The sequence below is a fragment of the Cygnus olor genome, chromosome 4, assembly GCF_009769625.2.
Source record: "Cygnus olor isolate bCygOlo1 chromosome 4, bCygOlo1.pri.v2, whole genome shotgun sequence".
Taxonomy (NCBI): Eukaryota; Metazoa; Chordata; class Aves; order Anseriformes; family Anatidae; genus Cygnus; species Cygnus olor.
Window position 1 is genome coordinate 32262448 of NC_049172.1, and position 18926 is coordinate 32281373.

General features: G+C 37.9%; 1 protein-coding gene across 5 annotated transcripts in view; it reads right to left on the bottom strand.

Annotated features, from left to right (window-relative positions):
- Positions 1-18926, bottom strand: part of TMEM131L (transmembrane 131 like) — a 79258-nt gene that overhangs the window by 6251 nt on the left and 54081 nt on the right. For 3 of the 5 annotated variants that reach the window (XM_040554529.1, XM_040554531.1, XM_040554534.1), the window contains 14 exons: positions 18508-18649; positions 17410-17519; positions 15591-15663; positions 13432-13574; positions 12638-12780; positions 12122-12308; positions 10917-11102; positions 9216-9365; positions 8013-8629; positions 5994-6148; positions 4578-4702; positions 2821-2978; positions 1868-2053; positions 684-762 (listed from right to left, as the gene is read on the bottom strand). In XM_040554529.1, the coding sequence (XP_040410463.1) occupies positions 684-762; positions 1868-2053; positions 2821-2978; positions 4578-4702; positions 5994-6148; positions 8013-8629; positions 9216-9365; positions 10917-11102; positions 12122-12308; positions 12638-12780; positions 13432-13574; positions 15591-15663; positions 17410-17519; positions 18508-18649 (2454 nt within the window). The remainder of the gene's footprint in view (positions 1-683; positions 763-1867; positions 2054-2820; positions 2979-4577; positions 4703-5993; positions 6149-8012; positions 8630-9215; positions 9366-10916; positions 11103-12121; positions 12309-12637; positions 12781-13431; positions 13575-15590; positions 15664-17409; positions 17520-18507; positions 18650-18926) is intronic. The other 2 variants (XM_040554533.1, XM_040554530.1) reach the window with 1 other exon arrangement.

The following is an 18926-nucleotide window of genomic DNA, read 5'->3' on the forward strand; positions in this document are numbered from 1 at the left end:
GCATGAAGACACAGACATATATGAAGACCAATTTCGTATTCATTGAATGCCAAAGAAACTGGTTAATATGAGTGGAAAGAGCATTTTTAAGAACCAGAACCCCAGAGGAAAAGGATTAAATTATTTCTGCTAGTGAAAATAGACAATCATGAATGAGAAGTGAAGTGAGGATTCATAGTAATAAAAACTGCAGATGCTATCTCTACAACAGCAAAGAAGTAGAAAGGAATGCGGGGTAGGGGGAAATCAATTTTCATGCTGTATATCCTAGAACATTAATTTCATTAAAAGAATAACATCAACTTGAAAGTCTCACTTCCACTTTTTTTTAAAACAATTATTACTTTAATAAAACTAAGTGCCAAAGGAACTGCAGTAAGTTGCTAAGATCTGGAATAAATTAGAGGGGAAAAATCACTTCCTTTTTTCCCCAATTTCATTTTACATTTGGAAGTATTTATCGTATTACCCCAGCACAATCCATTTTCTGTCACAAGTGTACAGATCTTCTCACATACTGAACATGATTCTTCTTTTTCAACTAGAAAGTCCAATTAGAGGATCACAAAATATCGTAAGACAACAGATAGGTATGATTTATCAATATGAGACAAGTTTTCAAGTTGGTGGAGTTTCTTTAATGTCTTACAGGTGTAGATTCAAATTTATTTATTTTTTTTTACCTGGTATTGCAGATGTTATGAGACAGATTTAAAGTGATAGGAGTTTCAGATGGAAAATCATTTTGTGAAATATTCTCTCCTAAAGAAAAGAATGACTGTGAAAAATCAAAGATCCTAAAAAAAAGAAGTATGCACAGAATATTCATTCGCACAGATGGACTCAATGGTTTTAACCAATTTTTCTTTCAGACTGCAGTATCACTAGCTGCAAAGTGTGCTATTTCCCCATGGTCTTAAATGTATTTTGTGGCTTATAAGTGATTACCAAACTTTATTTTAATGGAGAGATTCCTTGTTACTATCAAATTCATTTTGTATCTGAAATGACTTTTAAGAGGCAATACAATTTGAAAGTAAAGTCATGTGCCCACAAATCATTATCCATTACATCGCAGGTTCAGACCCATCAAATAGAAACTTCATAATGTCAAGTTTTGAAATTTTATACACATACAAATATACATATAAATGTATGCTCATTTTTAAGATTATTGAAAATAACTTCTTTCAGGTACTCAAAGCGATTTTTACTTGTGCCACTTCAGCACTTTAAATTTACTTCTATCACTACAGCAATCTGGCTAGTAATGGCAGTGACAGAATCTTGGGCGTTCAACTATGTAAATGGTATTCAGGCATTCAAAAAGATGCAGTGATGAACCACAGTTGCCACTTCTCACGCCCCTGAAGTGCCTTCACTTCTACCCTGACGTAGCTCAGGCCTCCTGGCTACTTCTACTTCAAATACGCCTATCCAATTCCAGCACCCTGAGATCCGTTCTTAACTGCTTTCACACATTTCTCATTTGTGAACTTTCTTAAATAGCTCCGACAAGAAGATTGTATTTTTATGAGATTAATGTGATGTAACAAAGTCAAAGACTTAAATTGCTTTGACTAGTGACTCTCAGTTCCATGGAAACTAATTGGGCAGCTCCTCAGCACAGAGGACACCTCCTCTGTATCGTTCTAACACTCTCTGTAGCCTGGACAGCTCGTCCTCATCTCCACAGAACTTGTGGTACTTCCCTCCCCCAATACCAAGTATCTGTCCTACTGTTTCTGAGAGGTACTTTCCCCTATAAAAGGCAAGTTACATACTCCATACCGTGGCAGCCCTTTCCATTCAGAAGGAAGACAAACTCTCCCCACTATTGTGCAGAGGTGATATTTGCAGAACTTACTGGATGGAAGAAAATGCCTGGCAGTAATCATGGGCTTTTTATCTCCGTCAGAACTGCTGGTACTGCTCCAGCTACCCCAGCTCCCACGACTGGCACGAACACTTCCTGATGAACTTCCACAATCTGAGCTTGAATCAGAACAGAACTTCTCCAAACACTTCTTTTTAGACCGTTGATAAAAGCTTTCTAAAGAAGTTTTGGAAAAAAAAGTCTTTCAGTTAAAGCGAAAAGTTACTTAGAAGTGAATTTACATTATTTTTCTAAATTTCCTGATAGCAGGACAGAAAACAGTATCTACTGACAGCCTCACCAAGATAAACACGCCAGGCCCTACAACACAAGGGGCTTATGACCTGAATGACATCCCCAGTACAACGAACACAAGTCAGGGCACAGCGCAGTTACAGGCAATAGTTATGAAATAGGAAGCAATACTGCTCATTGAAATACAAGGTTATTATTTTCAACAGGAAACATTCTGACTCTGGGAACATGCACACTAAAAGCAACGACAAAAGTTATAAGCAATGAATCTGTAAGTGATAGATTCTCCTTCCTTAGCATCTCATCAGGGAGACAATCTTACAGGCCTTACAATCTTACACCTCCTTCAGCCTGCTTACTCTAGAGGTGGCCTCAGCATTAAAGCTGCTTCAGTTAGTACCAGCAGAACCTGGACACGCAAGCCAACTGTCAGTCCTTCACCCAGGAACGATCTGTTATGCCTTCAGACTGACATCTGCTGATTTGTGCTGAGAACCACCCCATGAAGGAAGCACACGGAGAAACGAGCACGTATTATCATTGCCGACACTGGTCCGCCTGCCAGCCTTGCCATCTCGGAGTCAGGGTTTGAAGCCAAGAGGGGCAAAAAGGTCTTATGAAAGGAAAACAATCCTATTGCCACAAAAATCATCTTATATTTCTTCAGTTTGACAATTAAGATTGCATACCTGTTTCTCCCTGTATAGACAAGCTCCCAGATTTCTGGTCTGCTTTGCAATTTTCCCCATCACCCTGAGGACACCAGGCTCTTATTCCAATATTTGCTCTCAGATCCGGTCTTTCATATTCGCTGCACATATGCTTCAACTCACTCTGCTCAGGGACCCTAATACAACCACACCCAAAGAAACGCATTTGCACATCACATTTCAATCGCACTTTTTCAGGTATTAAACACTTTAACTCAAAACGCTACCAAGTCAGAATGCAGGGCAAGGAAAAGGCCGAGGAGTTTTATTCCCCACCTTTATAGAAACTTAAAAAAACATCTGTTAAGGGTTTCCCAAAATGCTATATCCCATCATACGGACTGCTACTTCTCAGCGGAAGGAGCAAGACTGTGTGTGTATGTTTAACTCCGTTCTCTAATGCACTTGCAGAAGGCATTCATACGTTACAGTAATAAACACAGTCTAGCACCGTATGGAGATCTAGGTTCACAGGAAAAATGTGCCCTACATCTATTTCATTGGCATAATTATAACCAGAATAATCTGGTTGTAAGATCTGAAGTAATCTCAAGGTTTTGCTAGTAAAATTGAAATATCTGGATCCAATCAGAATATTAAGGGAGAAGGAATAAAATCCAGCTGTCAAGTTTCTACAGGAAGGATACGGCTACATCTTAACTCAGAAAGGAGCAACTACTGAATCAGTTGAAGGAACAGACAAAATTTCAGTAATTCCATGTTTTATCCTTCCTACCTGCAAATGTCTGCATGCTGCAAAGAATTACACATAAGCAGACTTCCCGCAATGAATATTAATTGGGTTATAATGGGTTATAACAAGCTCTTCAGATTTTGCAATCTCCTTGTTAAGCCCACTGACCTCAACAGGACCACGCACAATAAAAATGAAGTCAGTGAAGGCTTTGTAGGACTGTGACCTTAATTCAAAGGACTGTGGGAGGAAGAGAGGGATTTTCTCCTAATAAGCTTTTCTGTTCTAGCACTAATTTACTATTTGTATTTTTAACAACACTCAAAATAGCTTAAAATTATAAAAATATGAAAAAACATTTAATATAGTAGTTTACAGTTGACTTCAGAAATGCATTTAAATGAACCTCAGGGAAAAAAAAAAAAAAAGCAACTTCCCAAGGCGATCTCGAAATACTTTTGAACTTAGTGCTGTTCTAACTTGTTAATGCTTATCTATGAAGCCCCAGTGATATTACACATCTGCTTCCCTGAGGTAGATAAATTTTAATCATTATGGCAAAAATGAAAGTAACTTTATCTCGTCTTCCTCTTTCAAAACTACCAGAAGACAATATTCCCTAAGTTAGTCAACACAGCAAATGATTCTCCTAACAGTGGAATAGTTTTAACAATTTTGTCTTCCTCTTTTCACTGAAAAGAAACACGACTGGATCTCACCCACACAACACAATAACGGAAAGGAAGTTAACCGTCCAAACCTCAGAGACAGCAAATTCCAGACCATAGCAGAGAGCAACCACTGCTACGCAGAATGGGGTGCGTCTATATACATACAGATTTACAAATGGATAAATATTTCTTTTGCTGGCGATATTTAGTAGTGCACATTCTTAACAATAAAGCCTCAAGCCAGGACTAGAGAGTGTTTATTTAACAAGATAAAACAATCTGCCTAATGTACTATGCAAAACTCAGCAAAAGCCTGCGGAAACATTACAGCAGCTCTGGATTTCTTCATGACTTGGTGAGGCAATACATACCTCGTAGATATATTAACATTCTTTTTCTTATTCTTTCTAGATGTTCTATTTCTATTCCAATTTATGTTTGATACATTTCCTTCCTTCTTCTCCTGAGGTTTCTTCTTCCTAAATGCATCTTCTTGCTGAAGGTTTAAAAAAGAAAAAAAGCTGAGAATACATGCTGAGGTAACTTCATTTTATACAGTAAAATGAACTCTATCAGATTTTCTTGCTAAATTTCACTGGACAAAACAACTCAACCCCAATTGTATAGTTACTATATGATTTACTGTCTCTCCACAGCACTTCCTCTTTCCAACACCATCCACTTGATCAGTCTTTCCAAGACTCTGTCCTTGAAGACACCAACAGATGATGAGAGAGAAATTTTTGAATTCCCAATGTTAGCATTTCACCCCTTACACCATCTAGCCCTGACTTCCAGGGAAAAAAAAAATACAGGGAGAAAAAGGAAGGCAGTCAATAAAATCCCCAATGTGCAAAAAACAAAAAACATCTGCCAAATTTATGATCAGTTTGTGTGCAAGTTCAGCAGCAATAAATCCTCCCTTTCCTCAGCAGCTGGGGGGGGGCATTCATTTGAATTACAACTGAGGAAATTATGGGGTAACTTAACCAACAAAGAACAGTGACTAAGAAATTCAGGAAACAAAAACTGAGCACCATCAGCCACACACAAAAAGGAGTCTGTAACAATTCCTAAAACAAGACTGTACCCCATCTTTTCTCATACATATTCCTCGAGCACTGTATGGAAATCATCACTATACTTTATTGTCATGCAACTCCTTTCCAGTAGACAGAACACACACAAACCAAATTCTTGGATTCTTCTTATTAATTCTTAATTACCAGATGAAATTCTTTAAGTGTTTTACACTGCCCATAACACATGCAATGCATTGTGTTTATCATGTGCTCCAAAATCAAGGATGCAGAACGATCCTTCTCAGCAGCTTCACAATCTGTTACGGGACTTCTGCCTGCTCTGTTCTTAAATGCAAATTTCTTACACAACGTCCTGTATTTGGAGATCAGGTCTGTGAACGAAGGGAAATACACCCATCTAGACCACTTCCTCTCTAGGACTTGCTCCCACATCATTACCATGGCTAACAACTGGCATTAGATTCCAGCTCTTCTGTGCCTACTCTGGTAAGGAAGAAAATGGCTGTGATCCAGCCAGTATCACAATATAAGGGCTATTTTAATTTTTACCCCAGCTCATCATTCTATACATCATTAGTATGCATGGGATGTGGGACAGCACAACTGCGTACTTCCTCATTCATCTGATTTACAGGGTTTTAGATGCGTGTCTCTGTGACTGTATGTAACAGTCCCCACATATACATGAGAATAAGTAACAAGGAGATTATTTTAAATTTAAAAAACAAAGATTGCAATACAAACCTCAGAAGACGTAATCTCCTCTTTTGCACAGCACAGAGTCTCTTCCTTAGGTCCCTTATTAATCTTTTTCTCGGTGGAAGGCTTTAGGTTGATCTGCTTTTTTAAGGTCTCACAGTTTTCTGTTTCATTCCTGAGAGGCACTTGCTGGTTATTCCCTACAATTAAAAAGTAACACAAGTTTGCTTGGGAAGTGAATGGGCTCCCAGTCATAACCACATTACTTTCAACCTTCACTTTGGCCTACCTCTTTAAAAAAAACATACAAACAAAAGCAGCAAACTAAAACACATGACTTGGGTTGTTTTCCAAAACACTAGGGGACTAACATCTAGGCTGATGATGCTGAAAATTTCAAAATCAATAGCTAACGCTGTGTAAGCATTCTGACAGCAGCTGGAAAAGTACCTCTGTATCAATTCATGCTCATGGGCACACTACTCTTACACACATAAATTACCCCATCCCTACTCATCTCATCCGAATTTGAGCTGCTCTGGTCCCAGCCACAGGCTTTGGAGGGTAGAACTGGAAGCCCGACAACTTTGGGCTTAAAAACAAACAGAAAAACCCTGCAAGTTTGTGGAGAAAACTTCTGAAAAAAGGGTAAAAAGTCATCCTTTCTTTAGGATGGGTGCAGCACTAGAAGTTTCTTTTCTTGAGGGGCTTATGAGGAAGTACTCTTGCGTAACGAAAGCAAAGAGATGAAGAAAAAATGAGGAGGCCATTCTCAACAGCTGGCTGAGCTGCCCAGCTGAGCCACAATCCTCTGCTGGGATCCTTTTTAGGCTTCATTTATCCTACCAAAGGAAACAATCAAAACCCCGACAGTGCAAAAATATAAATACAACTGCCAACAGACCCTTCAGCAGATTACCTTTAGTGCTTTACCACTGAATACAAAGTATCTGTCAGTACTCTTTAAATGATCTCTCGAGGTGGAATTTGTGCTAATGAAAACAATTCTAGTATCTCCTAACTGGTTTATGTATGAACATGGTATCTGCAGTCTGTACTCAAAGTTACCTTGCTATGTACATAAATACAGGTAAGATGTAATTACTGATTTTTTTTTCCATCTGATTTTTTAATTTAAAGCAAAGAAGGAATAATTTTTTGCAGTTTAGGAATGTATGAAGCATCTCAAAAAACTCTAAGGAAGAATAAAATTACCCTGTCTCCACTCCTGAGACAGCACACTGGTACCTGCCATATCTAACAGGCAAGGACACAAAGGGTAAGCAACCAGTGCAGGCCAACAGAGAGACACTACAGCAGGGCCCCAAATCCCTGTGTTACATACAGTTCATTCACTAAATAAACGGCCATAGACCAGAGACACCATAGCTTTAGCAAATGCCAGTCTTCAGCATATAACTACTTTGCTGAGCTCTTAAGTAAAACCAAAATTGCAGAAGAAACATATTCCTAACCTACTTTCCCTCCAAAGTACTCTTGAGATTTTCTTAAAATTTTTAGCTGTGAAGCTAAGAGGTAAGATTTCCCAGGCAGGTTAGTTCCACTATTTAAAAAAAAAAAAAGCAGTTCTCCAATTAATGACAGCATGATAATTGGCAGATTCCTGCAAAATACAAAAATATCAGAACACATTTGCTCTTTTAGGTGTTGTTATCATTGGAATTCTGAATACTTGGTATCAGTGGTGCCTGGTGATTCTAAAAATAAGGTGTCAGATTGTCAGTGGACCTGAATATTAACAAACTAGGATGCTTCTGTATACTTGAGAGGGGAAATTTGCATCTTTTAAGCAGATCTATGACAATGATTTTAACCATTAAAATACCACTGTACAGTCTTGAAATCTGTAAACCAAGGCCAACTTACGATTTATGAAACAACTTCTACAGCAAGCCATTTGCTTAGAAGAGATGAAGAGATATATCACAGTGATACAGAAGTAATATCACACCTTGTCTCACACAAAAGAAATTCCTGACCACAACGAAGTCAAGACGACTTCACTCAATTTCACCTGATAGAAATTAAAAATAAAAAAGATACCATTATTTTTCCTAGAAATTTCTTGCAGTTCTGGCTGTTGCAGAGGTGAACGTCTTGACAAGTGACTTTCAGGTAGCTTCTTAGACATCTTCACAGGACAGAACTCCTGTTCTTTGAGCTCAACTAGATTTTCTGAAGCTTTAAGGTTAGTTTCCTTAGGAAACATACATGTTTGAAGATCTTCCTTCAGATCACACTCTGAAGAAGTATTTTTAATGAGAACTGTATTTTTCAGTGCAGTTTCTTCTTTACCCAGAAAGTTTTCTGGAAGAGTTAAATTCTTGTTAACGTTTATGCCATTTGCATATTTTAGAGTTACCCAGTTCTCACTGACAACATCAGTGCAAATGTCCTCTTTTGGTGCTGAGATTTGGTTCTCTGCAATCTGATTTTGCTTCTCATCAGTAGCTGTAATGGCATTGCCAGCTGCTGTGTTTGGCTTTTGCTTACTGTAGTAAACTGAACATTTGTGTTTCTTCTGAGAGTGGCTGTAGGTCGCAGGACTTCTCTTGGCTGCATTTTGACTTCGGCTGGACGAAGTGCCTACAGACAGGAAGCCCTTCCCTTTGCCTTTATCTGATGAACTATAGGAATCCATAAATGTCTTACAGCTTCCTCTGGAAAAAAAAAAAGACAAACTGAGTTGCCTTTTTGTTTTTTAAACATCTATGAGGCTGTCATAAGTTGTTTTATGGGATGTTTTTGTAGTGAAATGAAGGGGGGCATATTCACAAGCTGAGATTTTGTTAGGTCTTCAATGTATCATACCAGCTAAGCACATTCTGATTTCAGTGGGAGTTGAGAAAGACTAAGTATGTGCTTAGACTTCAAATACGCTTACTTGCTTGAACAAATGCCTAACTGACCAACCAAGAGGTCAGGTTTGAGGGCCATTAACATCATTTGCTATTCTTAGCTTTCTAAGGCTGCTGCGTATGGTGTATCCATTAATTTTATCACACAACTTCTATCCTGTGTACTACTGACAATATACAAGATGAATAAACCCTTGAGTTCTTCCATTTCTCTTCTGAAGAGATAAATACATGCTGCAACACTGAAGCTCTCTGAAGGAGGTTGCTTTGAACAAGACCTCTTCTAAACAAGTCCACAGCAATGTCAAAGTACCAACAAACAGAAAGCACTGCTCCATATTAAACAGGTGAAAAAATGCAAATCAAAAGAAGAGGAAAGTGTTTTTACTTGTAGGAATCAGAGCTGATTACGTCAACAGAGTTGCTGTTCTGCTGTGATGAAGAACTAGGATTTGGCCTCTGTCTTGATTTCATGAACTCGGCTAGAATATATTGGGCTTGCTGGAAGGCTATCAGAATCACACCGAGCAGGGACAAACTGTCAAAGAAAAACAACAAACACTGGTGTCTACAATTTTCAGGAGTGTTCAATGGAAGTTACAAAGCTTGTAACAAGATGCATTTTTCAAATATTTTGTTAGTAATTTTAAGGAAAACAGCAGATAGGAAAACACAAAGTAAGTAACAGCTCTAATGGTCCCCCTCCCCCTTTTTATTAATCATCATAGCCCCTGCTAGTTGTAGTCTGGCAAAAAGTATCTCAGCCTTGAGCTTCTTAAAGAAGAATCTAAAAGAAAAAAAAATCCTAGAAAAGAAAACTAACACTTGGTTTAAAACTCAGAAGGAAATCTCACTCAACACAATGACAACATATCATAGCATGACACATCTACTGAGTACATGATAGTTATATCACTATTTTGTTATTTATTTACAATTGCCTCTTCTACTACTCAGAGAAAATGCTGACATAAAATGCCATCATTCTTCTGAGGTAAAACTGAAGCTGCAAAACGCCTTCTCTTTCTCTCTAGCACATTAATTACGCCAAACATAAATCAATCAGAATGAAAAGCTCTGTAATTCATCAAGTCACCTTCTCATATAGGATAAATTTTGTCAGCTGGAAAACAAAATGAAAAACTCCTGATTTTTCAAATCCCTGTAGTATCCTTCTGTTGCATCTAGAGCCATGTTACATGGTTACTCTTACTGTTCAATTGTGCTCTGTTTTCAGCGTCAAAACAACAATGCAAGCAGAACAAGTGTGCATCATGATCTCAATTATGCATGCACTGGCATGTATATGGATCACCATGACATTTGTGTTCACTCCTTGCTAGTTCTGATAGCGGGAATTCAGGGTTCAGTGCGTTGAAAACATCAGAAATCATTTGCCACAAACAGTATTCAACTCACACTCACAGTATGAAAGGTTAATAAGGAAGACAAAAAAAATATAATTAAGAGCAGAACCCTTAACTGTTGTACAAAAGGTACAGGCCTCCTAAAACAGTTTACCATGTACAAGCAATGAGTTAGCTAACTAAGACAACTTTTTCTGGGGTAGCATCTTTATCAGTGTTCCTAACAAGAGCCAACAAAAAGAGATATTTTTTTTTAATACATTAAAGAAGGAAGCAAAAGGAAAAGCAGGTCCTTACTCAGGTGTCTGAAATCTCATAAATGTTAATTTTCCAGAAATACTTTAAGATAAGACATCAGTCCACTCCATTCTACCGATGACATTCAGGGACTAACAGGTTCCACATGCATCTCTATGGGTGGGGAAGTAAATCTTCTAGCAAGAGGGGTAGCCACTGGCTCTTCCTGTGGGAATACCTAACCTGTCTTCTTTCCAAGCCTAAAATGGGAGTTTATCAGCAGGAGGAGCATGAAATGCTTGTCAATTCTACCACACGCTACTGGATCACACAAGCTCCTGCAGACAGCTGGCAGTACTCCCAAAAGACTTAGATGCAGTAGAGATTTAGGCCCTATCATCACATCTACCACAAGCCAGAAGTGCATGCTGCTCTCTCACCGGCGGGTCTCTTTCAACCTAGCCCAGAAGCTCTGAGCACATTACCTTACAAAGAGGACAGTGAGCCGCCAGAAAGACTCCTCCCAGCTGGGTCCTGGCACCACATCTGCACACAGCGGTAACAAATGGTGAGGAAGAGTCACATTGAGGGTGAAGTGGAACTCCAGATCCGCAGCAGTCACCAGGGTTAGCTCCCGGATTACCCACGAAGATGTAAAATCAGGAGTGAATCTGTCAGGAAAGTAGACAGAGCTGGTGTTATTTTTCCCATTCGCTAGGCTGAATTTCATTTTCTGAACTCATATTAATACAAAAAAAAAAAGCATACATGACCTTTGATTTAATAGTATGGAAAAAGACAATGAAATAAGTGATCACTGTCTGCTTAAGACTACGCAGGTGCATTAGCACCTGTTTAAGGGGTTAAGACTTTGAGGTCATCCTCAAGCAGTAAGATGTGTGTACACATACACAACACATTATCGTAACTCGTTTTCCTTATTTCAAAGAGGTGCAACAAGATCAACTTGTGTTAACTGAAAGATGCTTACAAAAAGCATAGTTTTCAAGTATAAAGCCAATATTACTTTGGAAAGGGTCAGATTCTAAGATAAGTCTAGAACGAGGCTAAAAAGACAGAGAAAGCAGAAGAAAACATCAGATTTGGCTCTTCCATTCATTTCCCTTGCCCATTCCGTTTTTCTGTTTGACTGCCACGTGTGCTGCTAGAAGGTGTGACTTGCCTTTCCAATCAGGAGAGGCGATACTCGTTGTGTTCATAATCACAGTTACTGTAATACAGTAATGTTAACTCTCCTTATGTCCAAATCATGGCTAACTCAACAGGATTTTTTTTTAAAAAATCTGTTTTAGACATGTGTAATGTTAGGTAAACATGACTAGATGGCAATCAGGCTACTTGGAACAAAGGAAAGCAAAACAAAGAATGAGAAAAGCCGGTGGCAGAACACTCCTTATTTATTGTGACTAGTCTTTTGCTTTCATTTATTCTTTCATAAGGCACAGATAAAAGCATGCATATTGCTTTTTAAAAATAATGGGCTATTATAAAGAAACGTTATTATACAATCGATTTATTAGTATTACCCTTACTGAAAAGCATATTGAAGCTTATTTTCAAAGCTCACCAAATTTTGTGTGCGTGTGTGTTACTGGAGTGTCTGTTACTGCAACTAATTATTTCAAATTTCCACTTAAGTTAACTTGTCATCAAATTTGTCAATGCTTACACAATGCTGATCTCCCGTGATGAGTTCTGAGCCAGGAAGAATTCCTGACAGTCTAACACTTCAAATCCATATCCTTGGCAACTGTAACCATTGATTTTCATTGATGAAATTGTTATAGGGAGAGGCCCAATATTCTCTACTTTGAAGTTCTTTGTGATGGACAAAATTTGCTTGCTGTCTTTCAGTTCTTAAAAGGAAAAAAAAAAGAACAATTATTTTAGTGCTTAAAAAGACTCTCGTGTTTAGAAAGAAATAGCTGCTTTTAATTTCAAATCAATTAAATATTCAGAAGTGACCAAAAATTTAATACAGACTATTTTGCAGCAGTGTATTTCCAGAATTTGTAACTATTATCAGCCAGTATTTTGAGACATCAGAACCTACACCTCTTACTACCAAGTTCTTTAGTTTCTTTACTTCAATATCCTGTTTACTTAACGTTATTGCACGATATCATTACCACTACGGAGTAATGCAGCCAGCTACAAAATCAGAGACCTGTTTCTTCTTACTCACGTCGTCTGCAGTCCATTAGTGTAGCTTCTGGCACCTTGAATCTAAGAGATCCTCCTGTACCTGGCAGTCTTCCCCCTACTTTAAGTAATTCTCTGGCTCCATAGCCTTCTACATTGACCACATCCAGAACAGTCAAGTTGTTTCTGTCACAAAATAAAAATTAAACCATCAGCCATTAAAACACAAATGAAGTTTGCAACATCGTGGCTTTACTATCTAGGTGCCAAACCAACACAACAGCGTGTCAGTAACAGAATCACTGGCCACATCTGGAAAGGCTTCCCCTAAATACAGGCAGGATCACCCAACAACCATTCACCACTGCATTTCACACAGTGAAAGAGCTAGTTTTGTTACCATTGCCACTGGATAATAGTGCTACCTGGTAAAAGTAGTTGTTCCTTCCACAAACTCTCTTCTCCAGAGATAATCAGTTATGAATTTGACTCACTGGATTCTTAAATCCTATCTCTATGAAGTTAAGTTTAAAATAGCAAAGCCACCCAGCAGGAAAAGGCTGTTGATCTGCTGACTGAAGAAGTGCCTTGGTCATACATACAGTATATATTCATATGCATTTTCTAACCCACTGATCCACGCCACAAGGAAAAAAAATCTGAAGTTCCAGATTTAATGACCTAGGTAGGCATAAAGTACAAATAACCTTCAAGCAACTTTTATTAAACCGGAGGTGTTCCGACTTGCAAATTTTGACTATTTGACTTTGCTCCAAGATTTGGCAAATTCATTTTCACATTTTGTTGGTTGCTTCTCACAACTGAAACCTGGCTTACCTGATTAAAATAAGTGAAGCTACTTTTTTGTAGTCAACTGGTGTAAAAATTACAGCAACTTTTCTGGTTTCCAGTGGTTGTAAATTTAACCGAAGCAGCTCAGAACTGCATTTCTTGTTGATAAGATCCTCTTGACGTGCATTCTGTTAAACAAAAACGCACTTATTTACTCACAGAAAATGTGTGTTTAAAGATCTTAATAAAAGAAAGCACTGCATCTTTTCTTAGCACCATATAAGATATTTTTGGCAAGGTGCAATAACTCCTAACTAACTTGTTACACTAAAGTCTTTCAATCTGACAACATAAAACATCAGATAAGGTTGTTTATTTGAGCAAGTGTTCATATTACTGCATGTATTATTATAAGGAATGTATTACTTCATTTTTTAAAACAGATTTTATTTGTTCAGATGGAAAAGAAATTACACTGTGTCCTTCATATTCAAGAAATGCTGAAACACTTCACAACACAACTAGAACTGACAGTACACTGATTGCACGGGGAAATGTGGCAACCATTATACCATCAGCGTAAGACTTGCAACTTGATTTAAGTGAGAAAGGGACTGTTGGCAAATATGTTGATCATTTTGAGTCACTGGAAACAAGCCAAATTGAACTCCCTACCATATTAACTGAAGACCACCACTACCAGAAGCTGTGAGAGTCTGGAAATTATGTAAAATATATATACACTTCTTAAAAATTTCAATACTGCTGTTTATATTTCCCCCCCATTAACATAAAAAAAAAGACAAAGAGAAAGAAAACAATCCTAAAAGTTTCTCTAGCAGAACTGGGGGGTCTCCTCTTAGAAAATCATGATTGGACACCCATAGCAGTCAAAACAACCAGAAACATCACAAAGTGGGCTCTTTCTTGGTTGTTTTTAAGTTCACAGCTGTTGTCCTAGTGTTTTTTCTGATCTTTTCTAGTCCAAAATGTTTTTATTCTTAGTCTATTTTATGAAAAAAAGAACATACAAAAAAGTTTCAGAACCTTTCCTCAACAGTTAACATTCATTAAAAGCAAAACACGTATGGATTTGCAAACTTCACTGGGTCACTCTCTACAAAGATGCACATGCACAAATGTGAGACTAACTACTCACTACACATGTATATAAAGTGACTAGAAAAATGACATTCAAAAACGTAAATATTAACAACTAGCAATTTGGCCAACAACAAGCCAAGGTCGGTCTCATATACAGATATACTGAATGCCTACGTAACCATAGATGTTCCCATAGCTCTTCAAGTCTCTACATGAAATACAGGCAATACACACACCAGTGTAAAGACCCACCACTATTTTACAACAACTCTTCACTATTGACAAAAAACAAAGGTCAGCTTTGGTAAGTTTAGCAAATATATTCTTTTGTTTTTATAAAGTACCAATCTTTCAACAGGATCTTAAAAAGTGTTTGTAGAAACATGTACATAGCATTAAGGATGAAGCTGCAGCCTGTACAAATAGCAAAGAAAATGTCAATTCCAGGCTTTCATGCAAACTAGAAATGTAAGAATGAACTCTGCTGGTACCCTGGACAGTACTCTGATTGTCAGACTGTGCCAACATCCCTGGTAGCACATCTTCTCTCTATTATCCACAATAGAACATCTGAGAGTATAATCACAGCTCAGCACTGGCATATGGCACAATTAAGTGTCATCACATTCATATTAAAAATGAGGTAATGGAAACCACAGACAGCTGTGACATTCCAACCTGAACCTGGGAGTTGCAGTGAAACTGAGGTGAAGTGCAGAAATCCATCTTTCTCCTTCTTTGAACTATTGGCCAACATTTCCTTCTACTGAAAATATTATCTGTTAACTTCTAAGGTCACCAACAAAAGCCTTACACCTCGTGGTCAACATAGGGCTAAACCGAAGTCCCAAAATAGAAAACAAACTGTAGCCTTTTCGACACGCACACAGGCATGCACACACACTCTACAGTTGTTTTCAATTTAGAAAACAACAAACTCTGGAAAGAAATTAACTGCAAAAATACAAGCTTGACAGAAAATCAAGAAAACAGTTACACTGTTTTCAATAGTACTTAGTAAAAACTCAGATGTAATGTAGCTAAAGAAGAATTTTTCTAGTGTGTCAGATTGCTTCCTCTATCAAAGTTAAACATCTTACCCTGTGAGAACATTCATCCATGAGCCTGAACTCAGTGGTGGTGAAATTAATAGCTTGGACATTTACGCCAAACCTAAATAAACCAAAACAAAAAAAATAAGCATTGCAAACCTAGTCTGTCAGAACTATACTGACTTATTTTTACATAGTGGCATTTATTATCATAGAATCATAGAATATCCCGGGTTGGAAGGGACCCACAAGGATCATCGAGTCCAACTCCCGGCACCACACAGGTCAACCCAAAAATTCAGACCATGCGACTAAGAATATTTTCACAATTGCACTTTGGCAGATGTGAAATACTGGGGAAATGCATATCTGCATTTTAACAAAATACACTACAAATCAGTTTTATGTGGATTCCATGCGTTTGGAAAACAGAAAAATGCCTAGGCATTTCAGATCTCTCAGTATACAGTATTGCAAAAGATAACAATCAAGAAATATTTCTAAGTTGTATATAAAGAGAGATGTCCCACAGCTTCTTCTGAAACATAGCTGTTGAGAAACAATCATTATCAAGTCTCAATAATTTACTCACATGTCCCTCTTTCTGCTCACAATTTGTTTGGGACAAATTCACATTTTCCTCCACATACTTTGCGGATCAAAATCCCTTAGAGAAACTGATTATCTATCTGAAAGCAAATTTTAAACCTATGATACTTAAGGCATTAAGAATGGACAGAAGAAAACCAATATGTAAAATTTAGGTCATAGAGGATTAGTGGACCTCCACCCACTGAATTAGAAATTCACTTGTCACAATTTTTTACAACATTATCTTGAAAAAAAAAAACAGTTAGTGAACATGACTGCTGGTAAACCTAGATGATCTGCAGAAACAGAAGTGTGCAAATAAGGAGAAAATGTAATTTCAAACCACTAGAAAGAGTCTACATAGAAATGATATTTTGCATGCAAACACATGTAGTTACTAATGTGCCTGTCTCTATATATACACATATACACACACGCGTCAAGAAATAATGTTAAGGAAGCAGCTATACAGGGACTGGTACCCCAAATAAGCAAGGTACACTTAAGCACGTGAGCAGTCCCACAGACTCCAAGCAAGCCAATAATTACTACCAACTGCACATGTATTGCAGTTTTTCAAAGTTAAGCATGACAGACAGGGCTTATTTTGGTGAACTCCATGTCCCTTTATAATCTCCATCTAACTCTATCTAGATTTCTCATTAGATCTTCTCATTTGTAACACAGAAAGTTCAAAACGACGTTTAAATATTTGTTTAGCTGCCCCTAAATGTTTATGGTGGTGTTCCTGGCTCTAGACCTGCTGAATTTTTCTTCCCAGCTCCTATTTCCTCTTCTTAGAGACAGGGTTTTTACCTAAGAAAAAGCTAAGAAAAAAAAAAAAAAAAACTTGTTCTTAAATTAGGTTCAGTTACCTTCCTCCTGACAGACCGCAGCCTACAGACTGGGTATTTCCCAACCTGCTTTGCTGGGAGCAGCACATCCCCACTTGTGTGAGTTGCCCCCCACAACTGCATAGCCTGCACAAGATTGCAGTAGGCCTCAGATCTTAAAAGATGACAGTTTGTGGCTGGCATACATAAACTTGCTGAAAATATGTTCAGATTGTTTTTTATCATAGATCAGGTGCATTACACAGTCAGGTGCCACACAGAGAGCTGCTCTGAACATGACGATCTTCCAAAACAGAGCAGAACGTTGCCCCCACTTAAGTTACGCTTTGAGAAATTAAAACAAACAATAAGCAGCAATCATAAGGCATAGCAAACAACTTTTTAAAGGGAAAACAATATTCTGAGACAGTTATACTAATTACCATTTGCTGAGCAGACTCACTGAAGCTTGGGGATCAGGGTAGTAAGAGAGTGGCACAAGCTGCAATGCAACTGGAAAGGATGACGGGTTTCTTAGTACAAAATACTTCACCTAAATAGTTCGGAGGGGAAAAGAAAAGTTAAACTACATACTTGATAATAAGTCAGCATTGGTAATACGAACTGCATTTTCAAGGAAATGCAGCCCGGCTTCATCAGTCTTAATTCAATATAATCACGTGCATACAAAACTGCATGGAACAGCAGGACGTCATCACAATGCCATCATTTGCAAAAACAGCTAAGAGTGTATGAAGAGTGATTTTGCATGTGCAAAAGTATAGACCTCTCCCCCCTCAAAACAACCCTTTCATTTGTATTTTGATTTGCACAGACAAACGAAGCTCTTCCTCAAAAGAAGGTCAGTTAGTAGTAAGGCGTCACCCTTTCATACGGAAGTTTGAGTCCAAGTAGGTTACATACATTACTATAATGACAATCAAATGGCATAAATGGAATATCAAGGTAATTCACAACATGCGCATATGAGAAGCATCTCTGTATGACTGGTCTGGCACAGACTAGGTTAGTACCAACCAAAATCTGACAAATGAAGTAACTGTCAGCATGGTTGCAAGACACATTGCACCGCTGATCCCTCAGTTTTCTATCTTCAACATTTCATATGCTTCTGTTATGTAAGGCCGTGGCAGAAGGAAGGCTATCCTGTATGCAGAATTCATCATTAATGACAGCACATTCTATCCCAAGTCCCTTGTTCAATTATTTTACCACAAGCATGTAACTTAGACCACAATGTGAGGAAAGTTTTAATAACCATGAATAGTTGTTAGTTAATACCTACACTGCTTTACTCCTCTCCTTGTACTAAAAATACTACAATTTGAAGCTAGAGAATTTATCAAAGAGCCAAAGGAATAAAACAAATTTGGTGTCTTGTATTAGACTTGTATGAAGGTTTCAAAATACCAACCTAGAAGCAGTATGAAAACATCACCAAATATTAACTGCAGACTCTGTTCTTTAAAGAAGCTAAACATTTTATCAACTCAGAAGAAGTGTAAGAAAACCATCTTTACCATACTACTTTTAACTGCTGTGGCACTGAAGTTGAGTGTAAGGCCAGGCTCCGCAGTTAACCGTGGCAAGAAAAAGGCGAGGGACTCCTCTTCAGGCTTCTTCTGGTGAATAAAGCGAGCTGATCCTAAAATACTTCTCCTGCTTTATTGGCAAAAAACACAAAGATTTTTCTCTTTTTCTTTTCTTTTTTTTTTTTTTTTTTTAAATCAAAGAACAAAAGATGACGATTTGCCAGGACCTATTAATTACAGCAACTAATCCTTCCTTGAAAACGTTCTTCACAACACAAAACCCACAAACATGTAATCTAGTCATAGAGAGTAATTCAATCTCCCACTTTTCCACCTGCACCACAGTGACTAGTTTTTGCAGCCCTACTTCTCTACTCTGGAAACTGGGTGATATCACTGATGCACTG